This window comes from Aythya ferina, assembly GCF_964211825.1.
Source record: "Aythya ferina genome assembly, chromosome: 2".
In the NCBI taxonomy this organism is placed as follows: domain Eukaryota; kingdom Metazoa; phylum Chordata; class Aves; order Anseriformes; family Anatidae; genus Aythya; species Aythya ferina.
The window spans coordinates 22,458,913-22,475,903 of record NC_140297.1 but is presented as its reverse complement, the minus strand read 5'-3'; the positions used below and the strand labels follow the sequence as shown (position 1 = coordinate 22,475,903).

Here is a 16,991-nt window from a genome sequence, read left to right as displayed (position 1 = left end):
ACACCTGCAATTTAGCATAAGTCTAATTTGCTAATTCATGAGACAGCGTGCTAAGATTGAAGACTGGACTTGACTTTGTAGTCCAGTTCCCAATTAATTCAGTTCTGCGTCTCTGTCACTTTTCTCCCTGAAGATGGCAAATTTCAGCCTTTCTGCAATTTATAGCCCTTTCCTCTTTTACTCTTCCTCTTGATCTTTCCCAGACTTCTCATGCTGTAAGCGCCAGCAGATCTTTCATCCATGCTTAACTGGAAGATACTTTGTAATCGTCTTCTCCATGTCCATCACCTGTGTAGCCAACTGTCCCCACTCTGACACAGCACTTGCAAAAATGGTAATAAAAAATGTAAACAGTTATTACCCTATAAGACTTAATGTAATGCAAGACTAAAGTATAGCATATGCAAAGAATAAATATTAGTTAGCCAATTAGAGCAAGAGAAATTTATTTCAAGGCAAACAAAGTTAGTTAAAAACCATGAAAACCCATGCCTGGGTCCCAACAGTGTGTTGCTTGAGTAACTGCAAGGATACCACTCCCATCTCTGGGAGGTTTCTGAAGCATGGCAGAACTTTGTAGGCTCTGTATCACTGGATTCAGCAATAGCAGTGCTTATTTAATAAGTGTTATTGAATGGCTTTCCTTGTGTCTCAGAGTGGCACTGTATCTGGCATTAAAATGCAAGGGCAGAGAAAATGAGGAAAAGGTCATCTGAACTGTCTGCAGAGATTCCTCCCAGAGAAAGGCCAGTTAAGGAAAAAGATGAATTAAAGCAAAAGGCTCATCTGGCAATCAGAAGGGATGCGGACACGATGGGCTGCATGAAGCCTGCAGCAAGCAATGAGCTCAGCTGCCCAACGAAGAAAGTGTCTCCCTTCTACTGCTCAAAACTCCTCATGAACACTGAGGAAAGGGCTGCAAAGTGCTGATAGAAATTCAAAGAGCACCATGACAGACACAACTGAGATTGATTGGAAAATAAACAAACAAACAAACAAACAAACAAAAAACACAAAAAAAAACCACCACAATTCATGTACACTGCGTGCTTCCTCTGCTGGCAAAGTCTGTAGTACCACAAGCAAGAAATTACCTTAAAAATATATGCATTATTTGAGAAGGATCTGAAGCTATGAACATACCTTACTTAAGTAAGGTTTGGGCTTCCCTTCTGTGCTAACAGTACCGCGTATCCAAGCATTTTGCTGTGGAGGTGGAGCAGTGAGGCGATACCCCAGTTACTGCACCACTTGCAAGCAATAGCGGAAAGCAAGTGCAAGCAGAGCTTTCTATGCTGTAAAGTTTCATGAAACAATTGACTCCATTTTACAGTAAGATCAAACCCCAGGGAAGACCCATTTGCTTGCAAAAGTTGGATGTAGTCGTTTCTGGTATGGGTAGTCTGAGCCAAATTCCCAAGTGGCAAAACGTGACTGAGGTTAATACAGCAGGAAACAGAGTCAGCATCGCTGCCCTGGGCCAGGCTGTGCAACATCAGCAAACCAGGACAAAAGGACTCCAGCAAGCTGTCAGCCAGCTATGAACGGATTGGTAGAGAGGTTGTCTAACGAAATCACACATTCTGAATACAGAGATTATCCTACTTTTGTACAAAATATTTTTGTTTACAGATTTGAGATAGTATTTGACTGATCCACAGCTGCCTCCTTCATCCACGCTAAGGCAACTCCTTCGGCAAGGAGGTGCTTTTAGGGAAAGGTGAGCTAAGCTGCTCCTGGTGTTATCTAAGATCTGGATTGCTCACAAGGCTGCCTACTGACTGCACAGGAGCACAGCAATTAGACTCTAACTAACGTGCTGCATTTGGGTCCCTGTTCAAAATTAGATGGGGTCAGTCCAGACCTCAAAACGTGTTTGAGACCCTGCTGAAATCAGTGGAAACAGAGGATCTCATTAGGGGCTGGGGATTTCACTAGGGTTGAGTAAAGCTGACAGGTATGTATGGATCTACAGGTAGGTAGCCATTCTATGTCTACTTCGATGCACTGCTTCATAGGTGTGTGCTGCAGTTGCCTGCTCTGTTTTCTTTCCTCTTAGGCTGTGAAGAAGACAATCTAACTCTTCTTGTGATACCTATTAGAGAATCTGTCAGCACGGATCCAGTTAGGAACATCTGGGTTTTTTTGAGGCCACACTGTAAGCAATGTTGCAGCAGTGCTCAGCCTTGCTTGTACTGCGTGGGTTCATAATCCTCATCCCTAACTTTCTCCTATTGTTCCGCCTTTACAGTGTAATTCAGTGTAATTTCCTGTAGCTCAGTAGCTCAGCTGGAGTCTGACAAATGTTGAAATATAAACAAGAAACCTTAATCTTACAGAAGTGCAGGGCATTGTGTATATAATCCTGAGATTATCAGCAATGAATGTAACAGTAGAAATGGGCTCCATCCTGTATCAAGCAGAACGTTGCTGCAAAGCTGCCACATCTCTGCTCTCCTGAAGCAGAAGCAAGACCAACAGCTAATGGACCTATATAAAATCTTGCAAACTATCTTGTCTCACCCAGCTTTTCCCCCTTTGCTGTCTCAGGTTCCTGAAAGCTAGTGAATGGTTGTGCTAAGTGCTTAAGATACATGGAGCAGCTCTATGAGTGAGCAGAAGATTACACGCAGTCCCACTCCTGCCTGTGTGCACTGACAGCAGAACTAGTGCCCCAGGGCTGCCTCCTTTCATACAGAGCCTGGTGGGGCTGCTAACACAATTCCTGGTGAACAGCTTGGCACCGCAAAGTCCCGAACACCCACAGAGCTGAGGCAGGAGCTGGAGGGGAAGAAAGAAACAAAGCATCCCTTCAGTTCTGCCTGCCTCATTTCACCGTTTCCACAGAAGACTGTCCCTCCTCGACCCCATGCTGTCCACAACACTTTTACATATGATTTTGATTTAAGACAAGTCTACATTATTCAGCTTGGATTTCTGTTCTTCATGTGGTAGGTTTAGTGCTGCAGGATCAGAGCCAGGGAACGTTTTGGGGGAGATTTATCTGTTTTCATCTAAGGTGGCCAATACGAAGAAGTGGAATTTTTACGTGTTGCATGTTGGCACTGTCCTTTAGATGCATTTTGGCTTTTCTCTCTTCAGAGCTTGAAGACTTTCTTATACTGAACGCTGAAAACAGTGATTGCTTCTCTGTCAGACTGGTGAAAAGCACACCTTGCAGACATAAGACAGGATCCATCTGACTTCTGGCCTTTTGGGTGTGCAATGGGGTGACAAGGAATGCCGTCTGGCTCAGGCATGGAGGTGAAGGTGAAGCCAACCAGAGTTACAGACAGTGCTTTGCTTGCTATTGGAAATAAAATCCAAGCTGGCCTTAGAACAGATGTTGTCTGATAGTCTGAACTTCAGAATCACTACTGTGATTCCATGAAAGTATTTCTGTAGGGGAGCTTTTATTTCTTTTTAATTTATCTTTTTAATTTTTTTTCCTCTTTCAGAACACAGTACCTGATAACAAGCATCTCATGAAGCATTTTTTCCTTTTGTCCTTTAAAAGACACTCTTAAAAATAATTTCTCAATAGTTTTATCTGCTACTTTAAGAAACAGTAGCTAAATTAATTATTCTAATGCTATTACTTTTATTGCTTATGATGGCTTTCTTCTAATCTTATTCATTTTATTACAGTGACCATGAGACAGTAACTCTTTAGTACTGTATGTTCCCATCTAACCTCTGCAGAATGATGTTCTTGCATGCTCTGCAAAAAAGCTGAAAATAGAATGCAAAAGCTCCCTTGAGCTTGGAGTCATAATTAATATTGACATTTATTTTTACACTTTACAAATGTTTGTGCAAACACATTTCATATGGAATATAAGCACATTTAAAATAAAAGTACTCATCACCATGTAATAGCTAAAAATGAGTTATAAGCCTGAGTCTGAAAACAATTTTGTGAACTGTGGGACACTGGTCAAAAACTTTATACTAAAGGTATGGCCTCTGAAGACCCTATCAAACAATTAAGAAAAGAATTTGTATCTTGTTAAACTCCAAACGGGCTCAAGAACCAGAAATTAAAATAGAAAAAAAAAACCAACAAACTGTTTATTGTTACTCTAGACTTTGCATAATAAAAAGTGTAATTTCACCTTCCACATGAAATTCATCAAGTGCTGCATTATTATTTACCATAATACTCTCTAAGAAAAAAATATATTTTCTCTTGAAATCCAACCAGTTGTACAATAGTTGTAATTCCAAGCCTATCAAAAACAATAGAAATACATTTTACTATAAAAGATTCAGCATTTATCATAATGCTTATCATAACCTTTCACACATCTATGTATCATCTACCTCTGTTCAAGATACAGACCTTTATTCCATGGTGATGAAAATAAAGACCTCAGTGCTGCAAATATGTAAGCACATACATGACTCTGTATGTAACTGATGTCTGTGGGATTACTTATACCAGTAAAGTTAAATATCTGTATCAGCCTGCATAATGGGAACCCAGTGCTGTATGAGTTAAACGAAGGACATGTGCTCCGTTCTTTTCGAATATATTATCCTAACTGCAAAAAATGTAAGGTGCTAGCTGATAATTAAGTACACACTGTCGACAATTGATTTTAAAATATTAAAATCTTTATTCCACTTTCCCCCTTGCACTGTCTGAAAGAAAACTGTAAACTTCCAAATAAATCTTTGGAAACTTTTAAAACGCAACCGCTGATCTTCTTCAGAAGAAGCAAAAATATTAAGCATTGCCCAACTTCAAGCAAATATTTTCTTCTTGAGACTGGAACATCAAAAGAACTTGTGCATATAACACATCAAGCTATAGAGCTGGCAAACATCCACTGCCATGTCCAGATATGAAACAACATAAAAGCGCTATCATTTTTCAACGTTTTACAGTTGCCATTACAGGCATTTTGCTGTAAATCATCTGCACCAAATAACAAGCATTATACTGGCTGGAGTAAGAGAATAAAATGCTTATCTGATCACTTGGTAGATCATCTGACACTTGTTGAGAACAGCAGGCTATCACCTGGGTAAAGCACTTCAGCCCAGATGAAGGCACCACTATCAATAGAGCTCTGCACAACATGTGTTTCTGGTATGGAACACATGCTGCAAGAAAATAAAAAGAGCCTGAATATATCTGTCAGCTTGGAGCCTTTGAACCTTCTTGGGTGAACACTGCATTAAGTATCAAATCTCTCCGGTGAAATCATGGCCCTCCTGGTATTAGAGGCTGAAGATCTGTCACTGAGCCTACAGAACCAGGATTTTACCTTGTGTCTTCCCAGTGCAAATAGCAACCAGCCATTCAACCTCTGCTTGTTCAAAACAAAACTTTATAGCTTGTATCCTCTAACATACATTCAGTGTAAACTGTAAAGTGTATTATGCTGCTTTTAAAGATAAGAAAATCTGTTCCCTACTACTATGTCCCAACAGACCAATATGATATATTTGCATCAGGATTTAACTTGAAGAAATTTGGATTGATCTTACCTTTAAAAAGAGCTGTGAATGATAAATCTTTAGAAAGATGAGAACAATAAGCCTTCAAATTTCAGATGAGTCATACTAAAATCAAATTTTGCACTCATATTTTTTTCACTTGCAGCAGTAATGACAAAATAAGAGTGAATTTTAACCATGATATCAGACACCAAAAGAAGTAAATTCCTTTTAAGTTGCTCCCCAAACTCAATGCTTTGGCAACAGCAAACAAATCAAATTTATGTTTCCAAGATTCATTTTTCATATAAGAACCCAGAGCCATACTAATCTCACTCTGAAATAAGGCAAGTACTTTAGTATTCAACTAACACATCTATAGGGATTGCCAGACAATTTTATATCTCCTACCTGATGAGATGGCAAAACCTAGGGAGGCATGCAGACCCTTTTGAAAATTAGGGTAAAGAAGAAAGTTTAATATAGATAAGAGAGAGGTTGCCATAGATAATCCATAAACTTGTGTAAGAAAACTGAAAGATGAGATCTCTAAACCTGACAGAAACAAGATTCTGGATTTTACATGAGAAAATTCCTTTTTTTTTTTTTTTTTTTTTTTTTAAACTCCAGATGAGGTAATTAGATACTTGCTTTCATGATTTTGTTGTTTTCTTCTGGGTGAAAAATCCATCCAGTTTGCAATAAAACAGTCTGCACATTAATGCAACACACAGTTATTTAAAATGGAATTAGTATTATATACCAGCAACTTCCACAGAATGCAATAAATGTATTTCCTTTAGGCATTACCTCAGGAATTTACACTAGAAACACAGGAAAGACTGATCTCAATATTTTCACCTATAAAAACTCTCACAGCCATGATCAGAATGACCAAATACATGTGCTTCACACAAAGATACAATTTTCAGTTACTTACTGCTATGCTTCCCCGGGGGAGCTTTGCTGGCTGCACTTTATAGGGCATGTTCTTAACTTCGAAGGACACGTTGGAAGAAAGAGTATAGGGATCGTTTTTTCTCTGAAATTATATGAAAAGAAGAAATTATTAAAAACCATGTTTCTACTTAAAAGCATAATGAGAAATAAGCAGAGAAAAAATAGAGAGAACTCATTTCCTAAGGCAAAGATGGTTTCTTTCAGTAAAGGGTACAGCAGTCCTGGGACCTGTATGCATCCACAAATAATAGAGCATAAATTTGAAATACAAAGATTGCATGTTCAAAGCATGGAAGAAGGGCACATATGTAGAAGGGCACATGCAGTTGTTTCTCATATTTCTCACTGCAATAGGAGACTGGTGAGTTTGAAGGAGGAGGAGGTTTATGGGGTGTCTATGTTTTAAAACCTTGCCTCTGCTCACAAAGCACAACAAGAACCAGAGGTATCTTGAGATTTCCAGGCCCATGCTGAGACCAGGCTGGTACAGTTGTATGATGGCACCAGAGGAATGGCTGTGAATTCCCATCAAAGAACTATAGGGACAAGTATCTTTGCACTTTACTTAGGGTGTGATTGGCTTCCCGTTGCAGTAGAGTTCATAAAAAACACAACAACTCACCTTGATTTTTTACTGCACAGTGCAACTGCAATAGGAATGTATCATAGCCACTGCTTAACAGGGTGCTAATAAAATATTTACATAGCTCTCATTAAGCACTTCAGCTTAATGAACCAGAGATGTACAGAATAAACAAATGTAGCTCTGTCTGTCCTCTGTCTTTCATTTAAACTTGCTTGTATTTATTAGAGATTCAACTAGATTAGATTTGATTAGGCAGTATTTTTTCTGGTTTAGAATGACTCAAAACTGTTATATCATACAGCTCATGCTGAGAGCTTCAGTTAGTGCTGTCACCTCATTAGGAAGCCATACAGACACTGACACACTACATCTGACTGTCTGTCTCGTGCTGTTCTGGCCTCAACAGCAACCTCAATCCTGCACAAACTGCCTTGAAATGGTAGTCGAGTGTGAACATGTCCTTTGGAAAACAGCCACCTAAATCTGTACTGAATTGGTGCAAAATCTGACATTTGAATGTGCATGCCCTTTAGAAGGATCTTAATGGCTGCAACATTTACTAAAATGGATACCAATATTTCCGCGCACTTATTTTGAATCCTGTTGAGATCCTGACATCATCCATCTAACTGGAACTAGCTTTGAAGGTTAGGTACACCAGGAATCAAGTAAATTTTTCAATACACTTTGAGTTTGAGGTCTTTCCATTACACTGAATGTAATGTTGTCACAGAGAGAAGATCCTGCATGCTAACTACCTGTTTTCTTGTTTTTATCCCAAGGAAAGATGCCTAACTGGCTACCATGCTCTTCTGGAAGTCAAGAAACCTTCTTTCTCATTCCATCTCTGCAACTGATTTTTCTGGGTAATGTTACGTGTGATTTATCTTGCATATCCCATGTCAAGTCGGGGTAATGATATGGATCTCCTTTAAAAGTGCTTTGATAAGCCCTGCAGAGAATGAAATAAGGCCCAGTGGTTATGACTAACATTATATCCCTTTGCATTAGACTCCTTGAGGTAAACAACTTTAGTCTTTTATATAAGAATATTTTTGAAGCACTTTATCATTTTTGCTACCTGTCTCGATCCTTTTTGAAATATCAGAATTCAACACAATATTCCACTGCTGATTTATGGAAAGGTAGGGCCTTGGAAGTGAAGCACTCCTCTGTTTTGGCACCAGCTGCTCACAGATTACATTGAATAACAGACGAACTGGGATGAATTTTAAACTATCCCAGTAACCCGAGCCAAATGTAAATTCTACCTTATCCATTTTGCAAAGCTCAGTTGCCTCCCCGGCCCCCCCATAATCTCCAAGCACTTATGAAATTTCTCCCAACTTCCAGGTTGACTAATGTGGAAGTACCGAAAGCCATTTGTCATCTTCTGAAGTCATATTTGTATTTAGTACCTAAAGAAACCCACAGTATTTCCCATTTCTATAATAATTCATATGAAATTCTTCTGTATGTTGCATTATATAGTGCTTTATTAATCATTAAAATTATTCTACCAGTCATAACAGTTTATTTTATTGACTGTAATAATATCCAGTGCATTTGGAATGACCCTGTCATTTCCTAAATCCCCTTCTGCAAGACTTTCTCATTCCTTCTACTTACGGCACATTTCGGAGTTCTGTTCCACTGACAAGACTTAGTTCCTATGTGATTATCCAAAATCTTTTCCTCCCTGCTAAGTGTTGTTTTCCTCTGGAATTTCCAATTTTATCAAAGGTATAAACCTTATCAGTCTAAGACACCTTTTCAGCTGTTTTATGGAATAAAGACTGAGGTAAAAGAGACCCTGTGACAATTTTGACCAGTGTTTTCATAGTAAAAAGTTTTTTTTTTCTTAGGTTTAAATGGCATTTCCCATATTTGACTTGTTCTGTCACTGAATATCACTGAGCCTGGCTTAGTCTTCTTTACTTCCACCCATAACTGGCCAGCTCCCTTTGCACTTGTGGGTGCATCCCACCAGATCCCTTGGGCTTTTGTATGTCCAATTTTTTTAAATGATCCCTAACCAGATACACCTCCACTGAGGGTTAATGTTCATTGCTGCAGGTTTTCTCTCCCATTGTAAAGGCCTTGGATTACTGTATGAAGATTTTACTAGTAAGGAGGCATCAAATAACTTGGCCTTCTGCACACCCCATTCAGCAGAAGGTCCATATTTTCCCCAGCCTTCCTTTTCTTCTGATGTACTTACAGAAGCTGCCTCGTTGCCCTGTAAGTACCTTGCTAGGCTCAGCTCCTGGTGGGCTTTTGCTTTCCTAACTGCTCAGAGAGCATCTCTATATTCCCCAGCCAATACCTACTCCATGTCAACTGACCCTAGTTCCACCTCTTGCATGTTTCTTTTTTACGTTTGAGTTTTACCAGGAACTCCTTGTTCATCCACGCAAACCTCCTGCCACCTTTGCTTGACTTTCCACATGTCAGGATGGACTGGTCTTGAACTTGGAGGAGGTGATCCTAGAGAATCAACTGGCTCTCCGGGACTGCTCTTTTCTCCAGTACCGTCTCCCATGGAGTTCTTCCACACAGATCCCTGAAAAGGCTGAAGTCTGCTCTCCTGAGGTCCAGGGCTGTAGTTCAGATATTTGCCTTGTCCCTTCTGTTTTCTGTTTAAACAATGAACTTTCTCTTCAAGTATATGAGTGCTTACTGGAGACATGAAGCCAGCATATTTATTGCCTTCTGGAATTAATTTGGCTATGCCATAATTTTGTTCTTTTAAAATACCAAGAGCAGCTGAATGTTTATTATCAGAACATTTAACCTCTCCTTTGGGCTTGTATTAGGAATGAGCAATACAAAGAAAATTGCCTTAAGTGACTTACATAGGGATAGGCAAATCAGCTCCATAATACAGATGACATCTAATGGAAGAAACTACATTTTCTATCAACAGTGTTTAAAATAAGACTAAAAAAAACCCACAACTGACTTAATATTAGACTTATCAAATAAATAATTTTTATACTCTTTCACGGTGCTTAACACCTATGAGATGGTCTTCAGAAAAATATTTTTTCTTTACCACATTAATTATTTTCCATTTTCGGACTCAAGCCATTCTTCTCACCAGATTTTCACTATGATTCATTTTTGCTGTGAGAGTCCAAGCATTGGACTTCTCACATGCAGCCCCGGAGTGTTTCTGTAATTGTGCAATAATTTGCATTCATAATTTCAGAACTCTCTGCCTGAAAAAAAAAGTCATGCTTTCAATTGTAAGCATTCATATTAAGCAGGATTCTGGCTATGATTTATATGATTTATAAGAGTAATTGTAATGGAGAGGGTAGGCTATGTTACATTATTAAAGAAGTAGGTATTAGACACACAACCTGATTGACAAAGGTACAGTGAAGTCATTAACTTCCTTGAAATATCCTACAAAGAAATGCAGTGCCCATAGAAAAACAAATCCTTTCACCTACTATACATGGCTTATTTAATTTTCAGCTTATATCAGCAATAAGAACAACAGAGGAGAATATTTCCTGTGGATTAATGCTTCACTGGGGTTAATAACCTTGGGTTGTGCCCACAGCTATTAAATGTTCTCAACCCATCATTAGGCCCTTGGAAATGCTGCACATCTCCATTGCTGTAAAGCAATATAAAAGACTAGAGAGCCTTTTTCTCTGTTCACAGAAATGTGTGTTTGTGGCAAAGGGCATTATAACAATGACTGTGGTCAGCATCAATTGGAAACAGGATTTTACTTGTTCCAACACCTTGGAGATACAGGCAGCTGTCTCTGTTTATAATTCTCAAGTCATTTGTGAGAAACTGCATTTCTTTAACATATCATTTTTTAAACAGTGTATATTTAAATATTCAGTGTTTACTGGAAGCAGCAGGACCTGTGGTTTGCAATTCAGCTGAGGGCTTCATTACAGTTCAGAGGAAAGGGAAGAAGGAATTTAGTCTCTGAACGTTGGCGCCTAATGGCCAACAGTGGGTGCCAGCCCTGGCTACCTGGGCCTTCTGAAGGCTCCTCTGACACTCTCGTGCGCATCGCTGAGACAGCTCTTTGCCTAAATGCTATCGAGAGAAACAGACATAATGTGGGGAGTGCTGGAAACTCTTGGACAATTTAAAGGAGAGTTCTCCAAGCTCCAGCTGAATGCTGGCAATTCCTGCAGGGAGCTCAGGCAAAGACCCAGAGTCTCCAAAAAGCATCTTTAAAGCACACAGAGGCATCTTAGAGGACAGACTAAAATGCAGAGGGTAAATCTGGTCTAGACTGAAGGTAGGAGAACTAACACTTCTAGCAGCTTAAAGGTGTCTGACAGGTCCTTGTTTTCCTGCAGGTTTGGAGAGTTTACTAGTAGAGAGACTCCCCAGAATGACTTTGTTCCACTGGCTCTAGTTGAACACTGGCATTGTTCAACTTACCCAAAACACTTTCCTTCTGGTTAGATCTAGTCTAATGAAGTCACTCTAGGTGAAGGGCACGTACTTTCTCTACAACAAGCTGTGGTGGAATTCTCCCCCAGAAACTGTTATCTCCTGCATACAGAGCTCAGTGCTGTGGTAACAGCATTGGCTCTGCTGATTAAAACCTGTTTCCCTTTGTGTCCACTGGAGTCTGGCACGTTTTAGAGAGGAGACAGTAAGCAATATTGTGTTTCCTTTAAAATATATGCTTTGGGAATTCGTTAACTTGCTTTCTTTGACCCACACCTCCAAAAACCTGAACAACAGCCAGTAAAGAGTAGCTTACATAAATGCTGAGAGTAGAGGTCATGCAACTATTTGTTCTTCTGTTAATTCATTATAAAGCATGTCTATGATTCAAAAAGTCAAAAAGTCCTTGTGCTGTTTGTACTACAACAGTATGTTCACGCAAATATCTCTTTTGAACAGAGACAATACAGCTCCTCTGAAAATCAACACATCCTCATCTCTACCTTTAATCTCTTACACTTGACATACCGTATCTTCTACATTCACTGAAATGGACTATTTAAAATTAACTGATAGATACTTCATGTGATTTCAGATTGCTTTGACATAGATTTTAATGGTTATCAGCTTAAGCTTTTCCATTCACCTAACTTTATGCACACTTCAGCACATCTATCAAGATCCTCATGTTCTGCTTTGTTAATATTTTGACATTATTTTAAGTAACAATGAATGAAAACAAAACTAGCCTACACCCAAAAGAACTTCCAGCCGGCCCAGCCCAGTGCCAAAGGCTCTTTCTTTCTAGCCTTCATTCCACATAAACAATCATATCCAGCATAATAGGGCATTTTTGGCCACACACAGTTTTGCTTTTTACTTATTTTATTTTTTCAAATAACAACACTTGTTTGACGTAAAGGCAAATTTCTCTGACAACTTCCCCCTTTTGTTTTTATATGTGGCTTGAAGGGCAGTGCATCAAATTTATGGCTTTCAGTCCTCAGTCTGAATTAAAATAATCTATTTAAACTTCCATGGAAATTATCAAGAGACCATGATCTTTCTCACTAATTTGTCTGTTGCCTCCCTGTAGGCAAACTTTCTGTGTAGCCTGGTGCATTGCTTCTATCCACTGACAGGAAATTTAGGCTGGCTGCAGTTATACTTCAGAAAACACTTCTGTAAGCTTCCCTTGACTGAGACCTGTTCCACTGGGCACAGGTAGAGGTCCTACGCTGGGGGATGCTGAGCTCAGAAATTACCGTTCCTTGGGTGATTCAATAAAGAAGCCTATATAAGAGGTAGATCTCACTCCTATCTTGGGCCACCTCCACCCCCTCACCTCTGCTCTGATTTCCAAGCCTCTGCCAACACCACATATGCCACGCAGTCTGTGTGGATCCACTGCACTGGTTATCTGCATTCTGCCTCCAGTGGTCTTTGTGCAGTTAAATTGACTTCTTGTCCCCAAACCACTAACTGGCTTACCTTCTGCCACCCTAAGAAGAGTTTATGAGTTCACCAGTAGCAAAATATGGAGATTCTCAACAAATCTTCTCATTAAGGAAGTACAACTAGGGCAAACACTCTAACAGTGATGACAGCTGCAGGTGCAGGCAATGAAGGTAAAGGGAGGTGAGAGTACTGGAAGGACTTCTAGCTGATGGCCCCAAATGCCAAGGTACTCCATCAAGCTCTTTTTCCTGTCCTGTACCCTTCCAGATCAATGGGTTTCTTTCCGTGTCTTTGTAAATGTGCTTCCTGAGCAACAGGGAACACCATCATCCTATAAAAGCAGAGATGTGAGGTTTCTCAACCTAAGGAGGAAACTGAATTCACATCTTCCAACCTCTGACCATTAGACTGCCAGCTCTAAATCTTATGACCGAATTTTGAATAAACAAACTCTTAAGTCTTTCAACTAATGCTGTAGGTATTTCCCCTTGTGAGCGATTTGTGGATTTGCATTCTGAAAGGGTGGGCATACTCCTGCCTAATCCTGATGTTCCTGCCTGCCCTCCTGATGACGGAGAGCACCACCCTGATGGTTAATGCAGGTCTGTTTGTTTTTCCGAGGTACTGGATTGCCTCTGTATGCTGTATGGGGACCCTATGCACTAAAAAGCTTCAGGTTTTGGATCCCAGTCTGGGGCCAGGCAGTTAGGATGCGGGTGTCATGGCAGTGATTGTCTTTATTATTTCCATATTTAGGCATCTAAGAGTCTAAGAAATAGGAGCAGTGCAAGTTCAGAAACACTGAAAAGATGAGTATTTTGCAGAGAAGCCAAAACACGGCTTTGCATTTTAAGGGAGCACCTGCTTACAGACTGGCTGCCATGTTTCTGTTGCTTTTGAACTTTCTCAGATTAAAACTAAATCTTTCTCCCTTCTAGCTATTAAAGCTCACATAGACAGGGGTGCCATATTCAATTATCTGGGTCTGTGTAAAAGCCAAGAGAGAAACAACATGATTACATTCAATTGCAGAAAGAAAATCAAATGATTGATTGAAACCTCTTGGGAACCTTGCACACCTTCTGTGTTTGTTGTTTTTTTTTTAATGTTACTGTCTCCTCAGGCACCCCAGAAGGAGATTTTCATCATTGTGAGGAACTATCAATACAGGCTGAAAAAACAGTCAAGAATGAGCTGAGTCCTACTTCCCACAGGGCTGTAAGTGTCCGACGAGCTTGGATACTGGAAGGAAGTCACACATCAGACAGATGGTATAGACTCATCATTTAGAAATGTATTTTCAGAACTGATGTTTTACTACCCAGCTCCTCAGTATTATATTTAGAAGTACCCATCAGAGTTTAAAGAACACGGAGCAAGACCCCTTGGTTCTCCCTCTGATGACTCAGAAATTAGGCACGATTAGGCAAATGGAGACATAACAGAGCCCTAGCAGCACACAACGTAACGTGGCCATGTAAGGTTGTTTCTCTTTTGCATGAATCAGGCTACTATTTGCTAGCTCAGCAAGTCTGAATCCCAAAGTCAGCATTAGGAGAGGGTTCACATTTACAGCCAGGCTTTGAAGTTAATCCAAAAAAGTCTGTAAGTCTGTGATTCTTCTTGGCTTTTGCACAACGTCTGTCTCTATCTTTGTTGGCTGGTTGAGAAATTTGGGCTCCTTTTGTTTACTTAAACACGTCTAATCACTGCACGTCATTTAACTGTTATTTGTTATGGGAGTTTGGGTTTTAAGGTGACAGATTGCAACTGTCAAGAGGCAAAGGGGTTCAGCTGTTGACAGTTAAACTAAGTGGAAAAGGAAGCAGTCACTCAGTGCAGGGCTGGTCTGTTGTGGCAACAAAATGCACAGGCTCATCCATAGACCCCTGATGAGAAACATGAATTACTTCATCCTAGCTGTAACCAATCACATTGAATTTTTATCAGGTTTGCATTAGAGTATCTATAAGGAGACATTGGCGTATCTATGAGGAGAAAATGCAGACTGACAGCTTGTGCTGAACTGCAACGAGCACGAAGAATTTCTTCTGCAGATCATCATGTCTTCATTCAGATTATAACACAGTTGAGGAATGTTGCGTGCCACCATCATCCTGCTTTCTTTGGCATATGAAAATTCTGCACGTTAAGTGCATGTGCCAAAGAGTTTGTGATGTTGCCACAGAGAGAGCAACTTTTCCTCTAAGTTTCTGTACAAAAGCATTAGTGTGGGGTTCAGCCTGTCCCTTGAACACTGTGTCCTGGTTCAGAACCACCACATCCTCATTATTTTGACTGCATTTTAATCCTCACTTTGAATCTGCAGATTTCAGCCGTGTGAACAGCAGTCATTTTTTTTAGGTGTACCTTACTTTACTTCTGGGATGACCTTAGGAACTCTGAGTTTACAGGCTTACTAAAAGCAAAAGATGCCCTTTTTAGGCAACCAATTACGCTCTATCATCTTTTATGGTGATGGCTGTATAACTGTTCATTTTAAAAGGGGCTTTGAGAAAGGAAACTGTTTGGAGGTGAGTGGGAGGAAGGCAATCAGATCCCATCAGGCTACTTGCTCTCTCTCTCTTCTCAATATATGTTTGCATGTGAAGCAGGGGTCATGTTATTCTGGCAGCTTTTTAGACATATATGGGAAGATGCAACAGTTCTCTGGTGACTACTGTTTTTATGTGGGGAAAAAAATCCTGCTGCTTTAAGTGGAGTTTTCTGTGAGTCTTTCTTTTGCAAAGCTTGAAAGCTACTATCTGAAGGAAACAGAAATGCTTCTGAAGGATACAGAGAAAAGGTAAAATCCTCAAAGTCCATAAAAAAATGTTTGATAGCAAAGGTACATAAGGACAGAGCAATACTGAAAGATATACAGATATACTTGCAGGCATGTTTGTCATGGGGTCTCAGCACCCAGGAAGCCTACAGGATGGCTCCTTCCAGCCCCTGCCTCAAGCTCAGTAAGTGGAGGGGGATACAGTCACAGCAAGAAGGATTTATTAGGGGAGAAGGAAGAGCTAAAGGGACCACAGCACCCTCACTGGCACTGCCTGTGTGTTTGCACACACCTGTGTCCCAAAGCAGAGCTGTGGCCCTTCTCCACCATCCAGATCAGGAGGGCAGAGGAGGATGTTTCAAATCAGCTGGACAACACATCCTCTGAAGACATCTCTGTCTGGCCACGGACTGGAGTTAGAAAACCACCTTTGGCATGTAACTTTCAGATGACTAAAATTGGGTACGATGAGTCCTCCTGCTCCTGTATTAATCATGCTACTAAATTTCATGCAGTTATCCTTCTTCTGAGCCTAAGTTAGGTTTATAATCTTGAAAAAGCTTATATTTTAGCTTTTAAAATATAAGCTCTGTAGCTTATACTGTAGGAAAAGATTCTGTCTTGCTTAAGAGACCCAGAGAAAAGAAGATTAATGTCTTTTGTAGCTAGTTTCTTCCAACTGTTACAGATCCTTGGTCACAAACAAAAACTCAGAGAACCACTTTCTGTTTCTCATTAAATTTGTTTAGCTTTAAACTCCTATAGTTATTTTTTGCTACATACTAAACTGGACTCAGAAAAACATTTATGAGACTAACTCCCACTGAAAGAGCTGTAAATACCCTAGAAAACTGGTGTTTAGGATCTGTGCAAGGGGGTTCATTTATGTTTTTCTTTTTTTTCTTTTTTTTTTTTAACAAGACAAGGCTTTGGTCTTTGCATGGTTAATTAGATTTCACCAGCAGAATGATGAAGAGAAAGACTTGATGGAATCCCAAATGTGACTTAACTTTTTCCCAGTACTGTAGCTAAGGGAGCTAAGCTCTCTATCTTTTGTTTGGTGAGGAAGATGGGGATGGTTCACTGTTGACATTGCTTGGACACAACAGTGGTCAAAATTATCATGAATAGCTGTAGCCATGAATAATTTTTTTGCCTCTCTGTCTCTTTGTATTAGGGACAGTGAAGTAGCTGAGCTAAGCTCTTAACTGAATTTAACAGAGACTAGCCAGTCTGCAAAGATCCCACCTGCTCTCTTGTTTCTCCAGCAAAGCAAATTGAACGAGGAAGAATTTCTTTTATCTACCTTCACATTTGAGGAAA

The 16,991-nt window shown here is 39.9% G+C and overlaps 1 protein-coding gene across 1 annotated transcript in view; it reads right to left on the bottom strand.

Annotated features, from left to right (window-relative positions):
* Positions 1–16,991, bottom strand: part of ITGA8 (integrin subunit alpha 8) — a 109,057-nt gene that overhangs the window by 5,817 nt on the left and 86,249 nt on the right. The window contains exon 28 of the mRNA XM_084510830.1: positions 6,386–6,487. Coding sequence (XP_084366956.1) covers positions 6,386–6,487 — 102 coding nt within the window. The remainder of the gene's footprint in view (positions 1–6,385; positions 6,488–16,991) is intronic.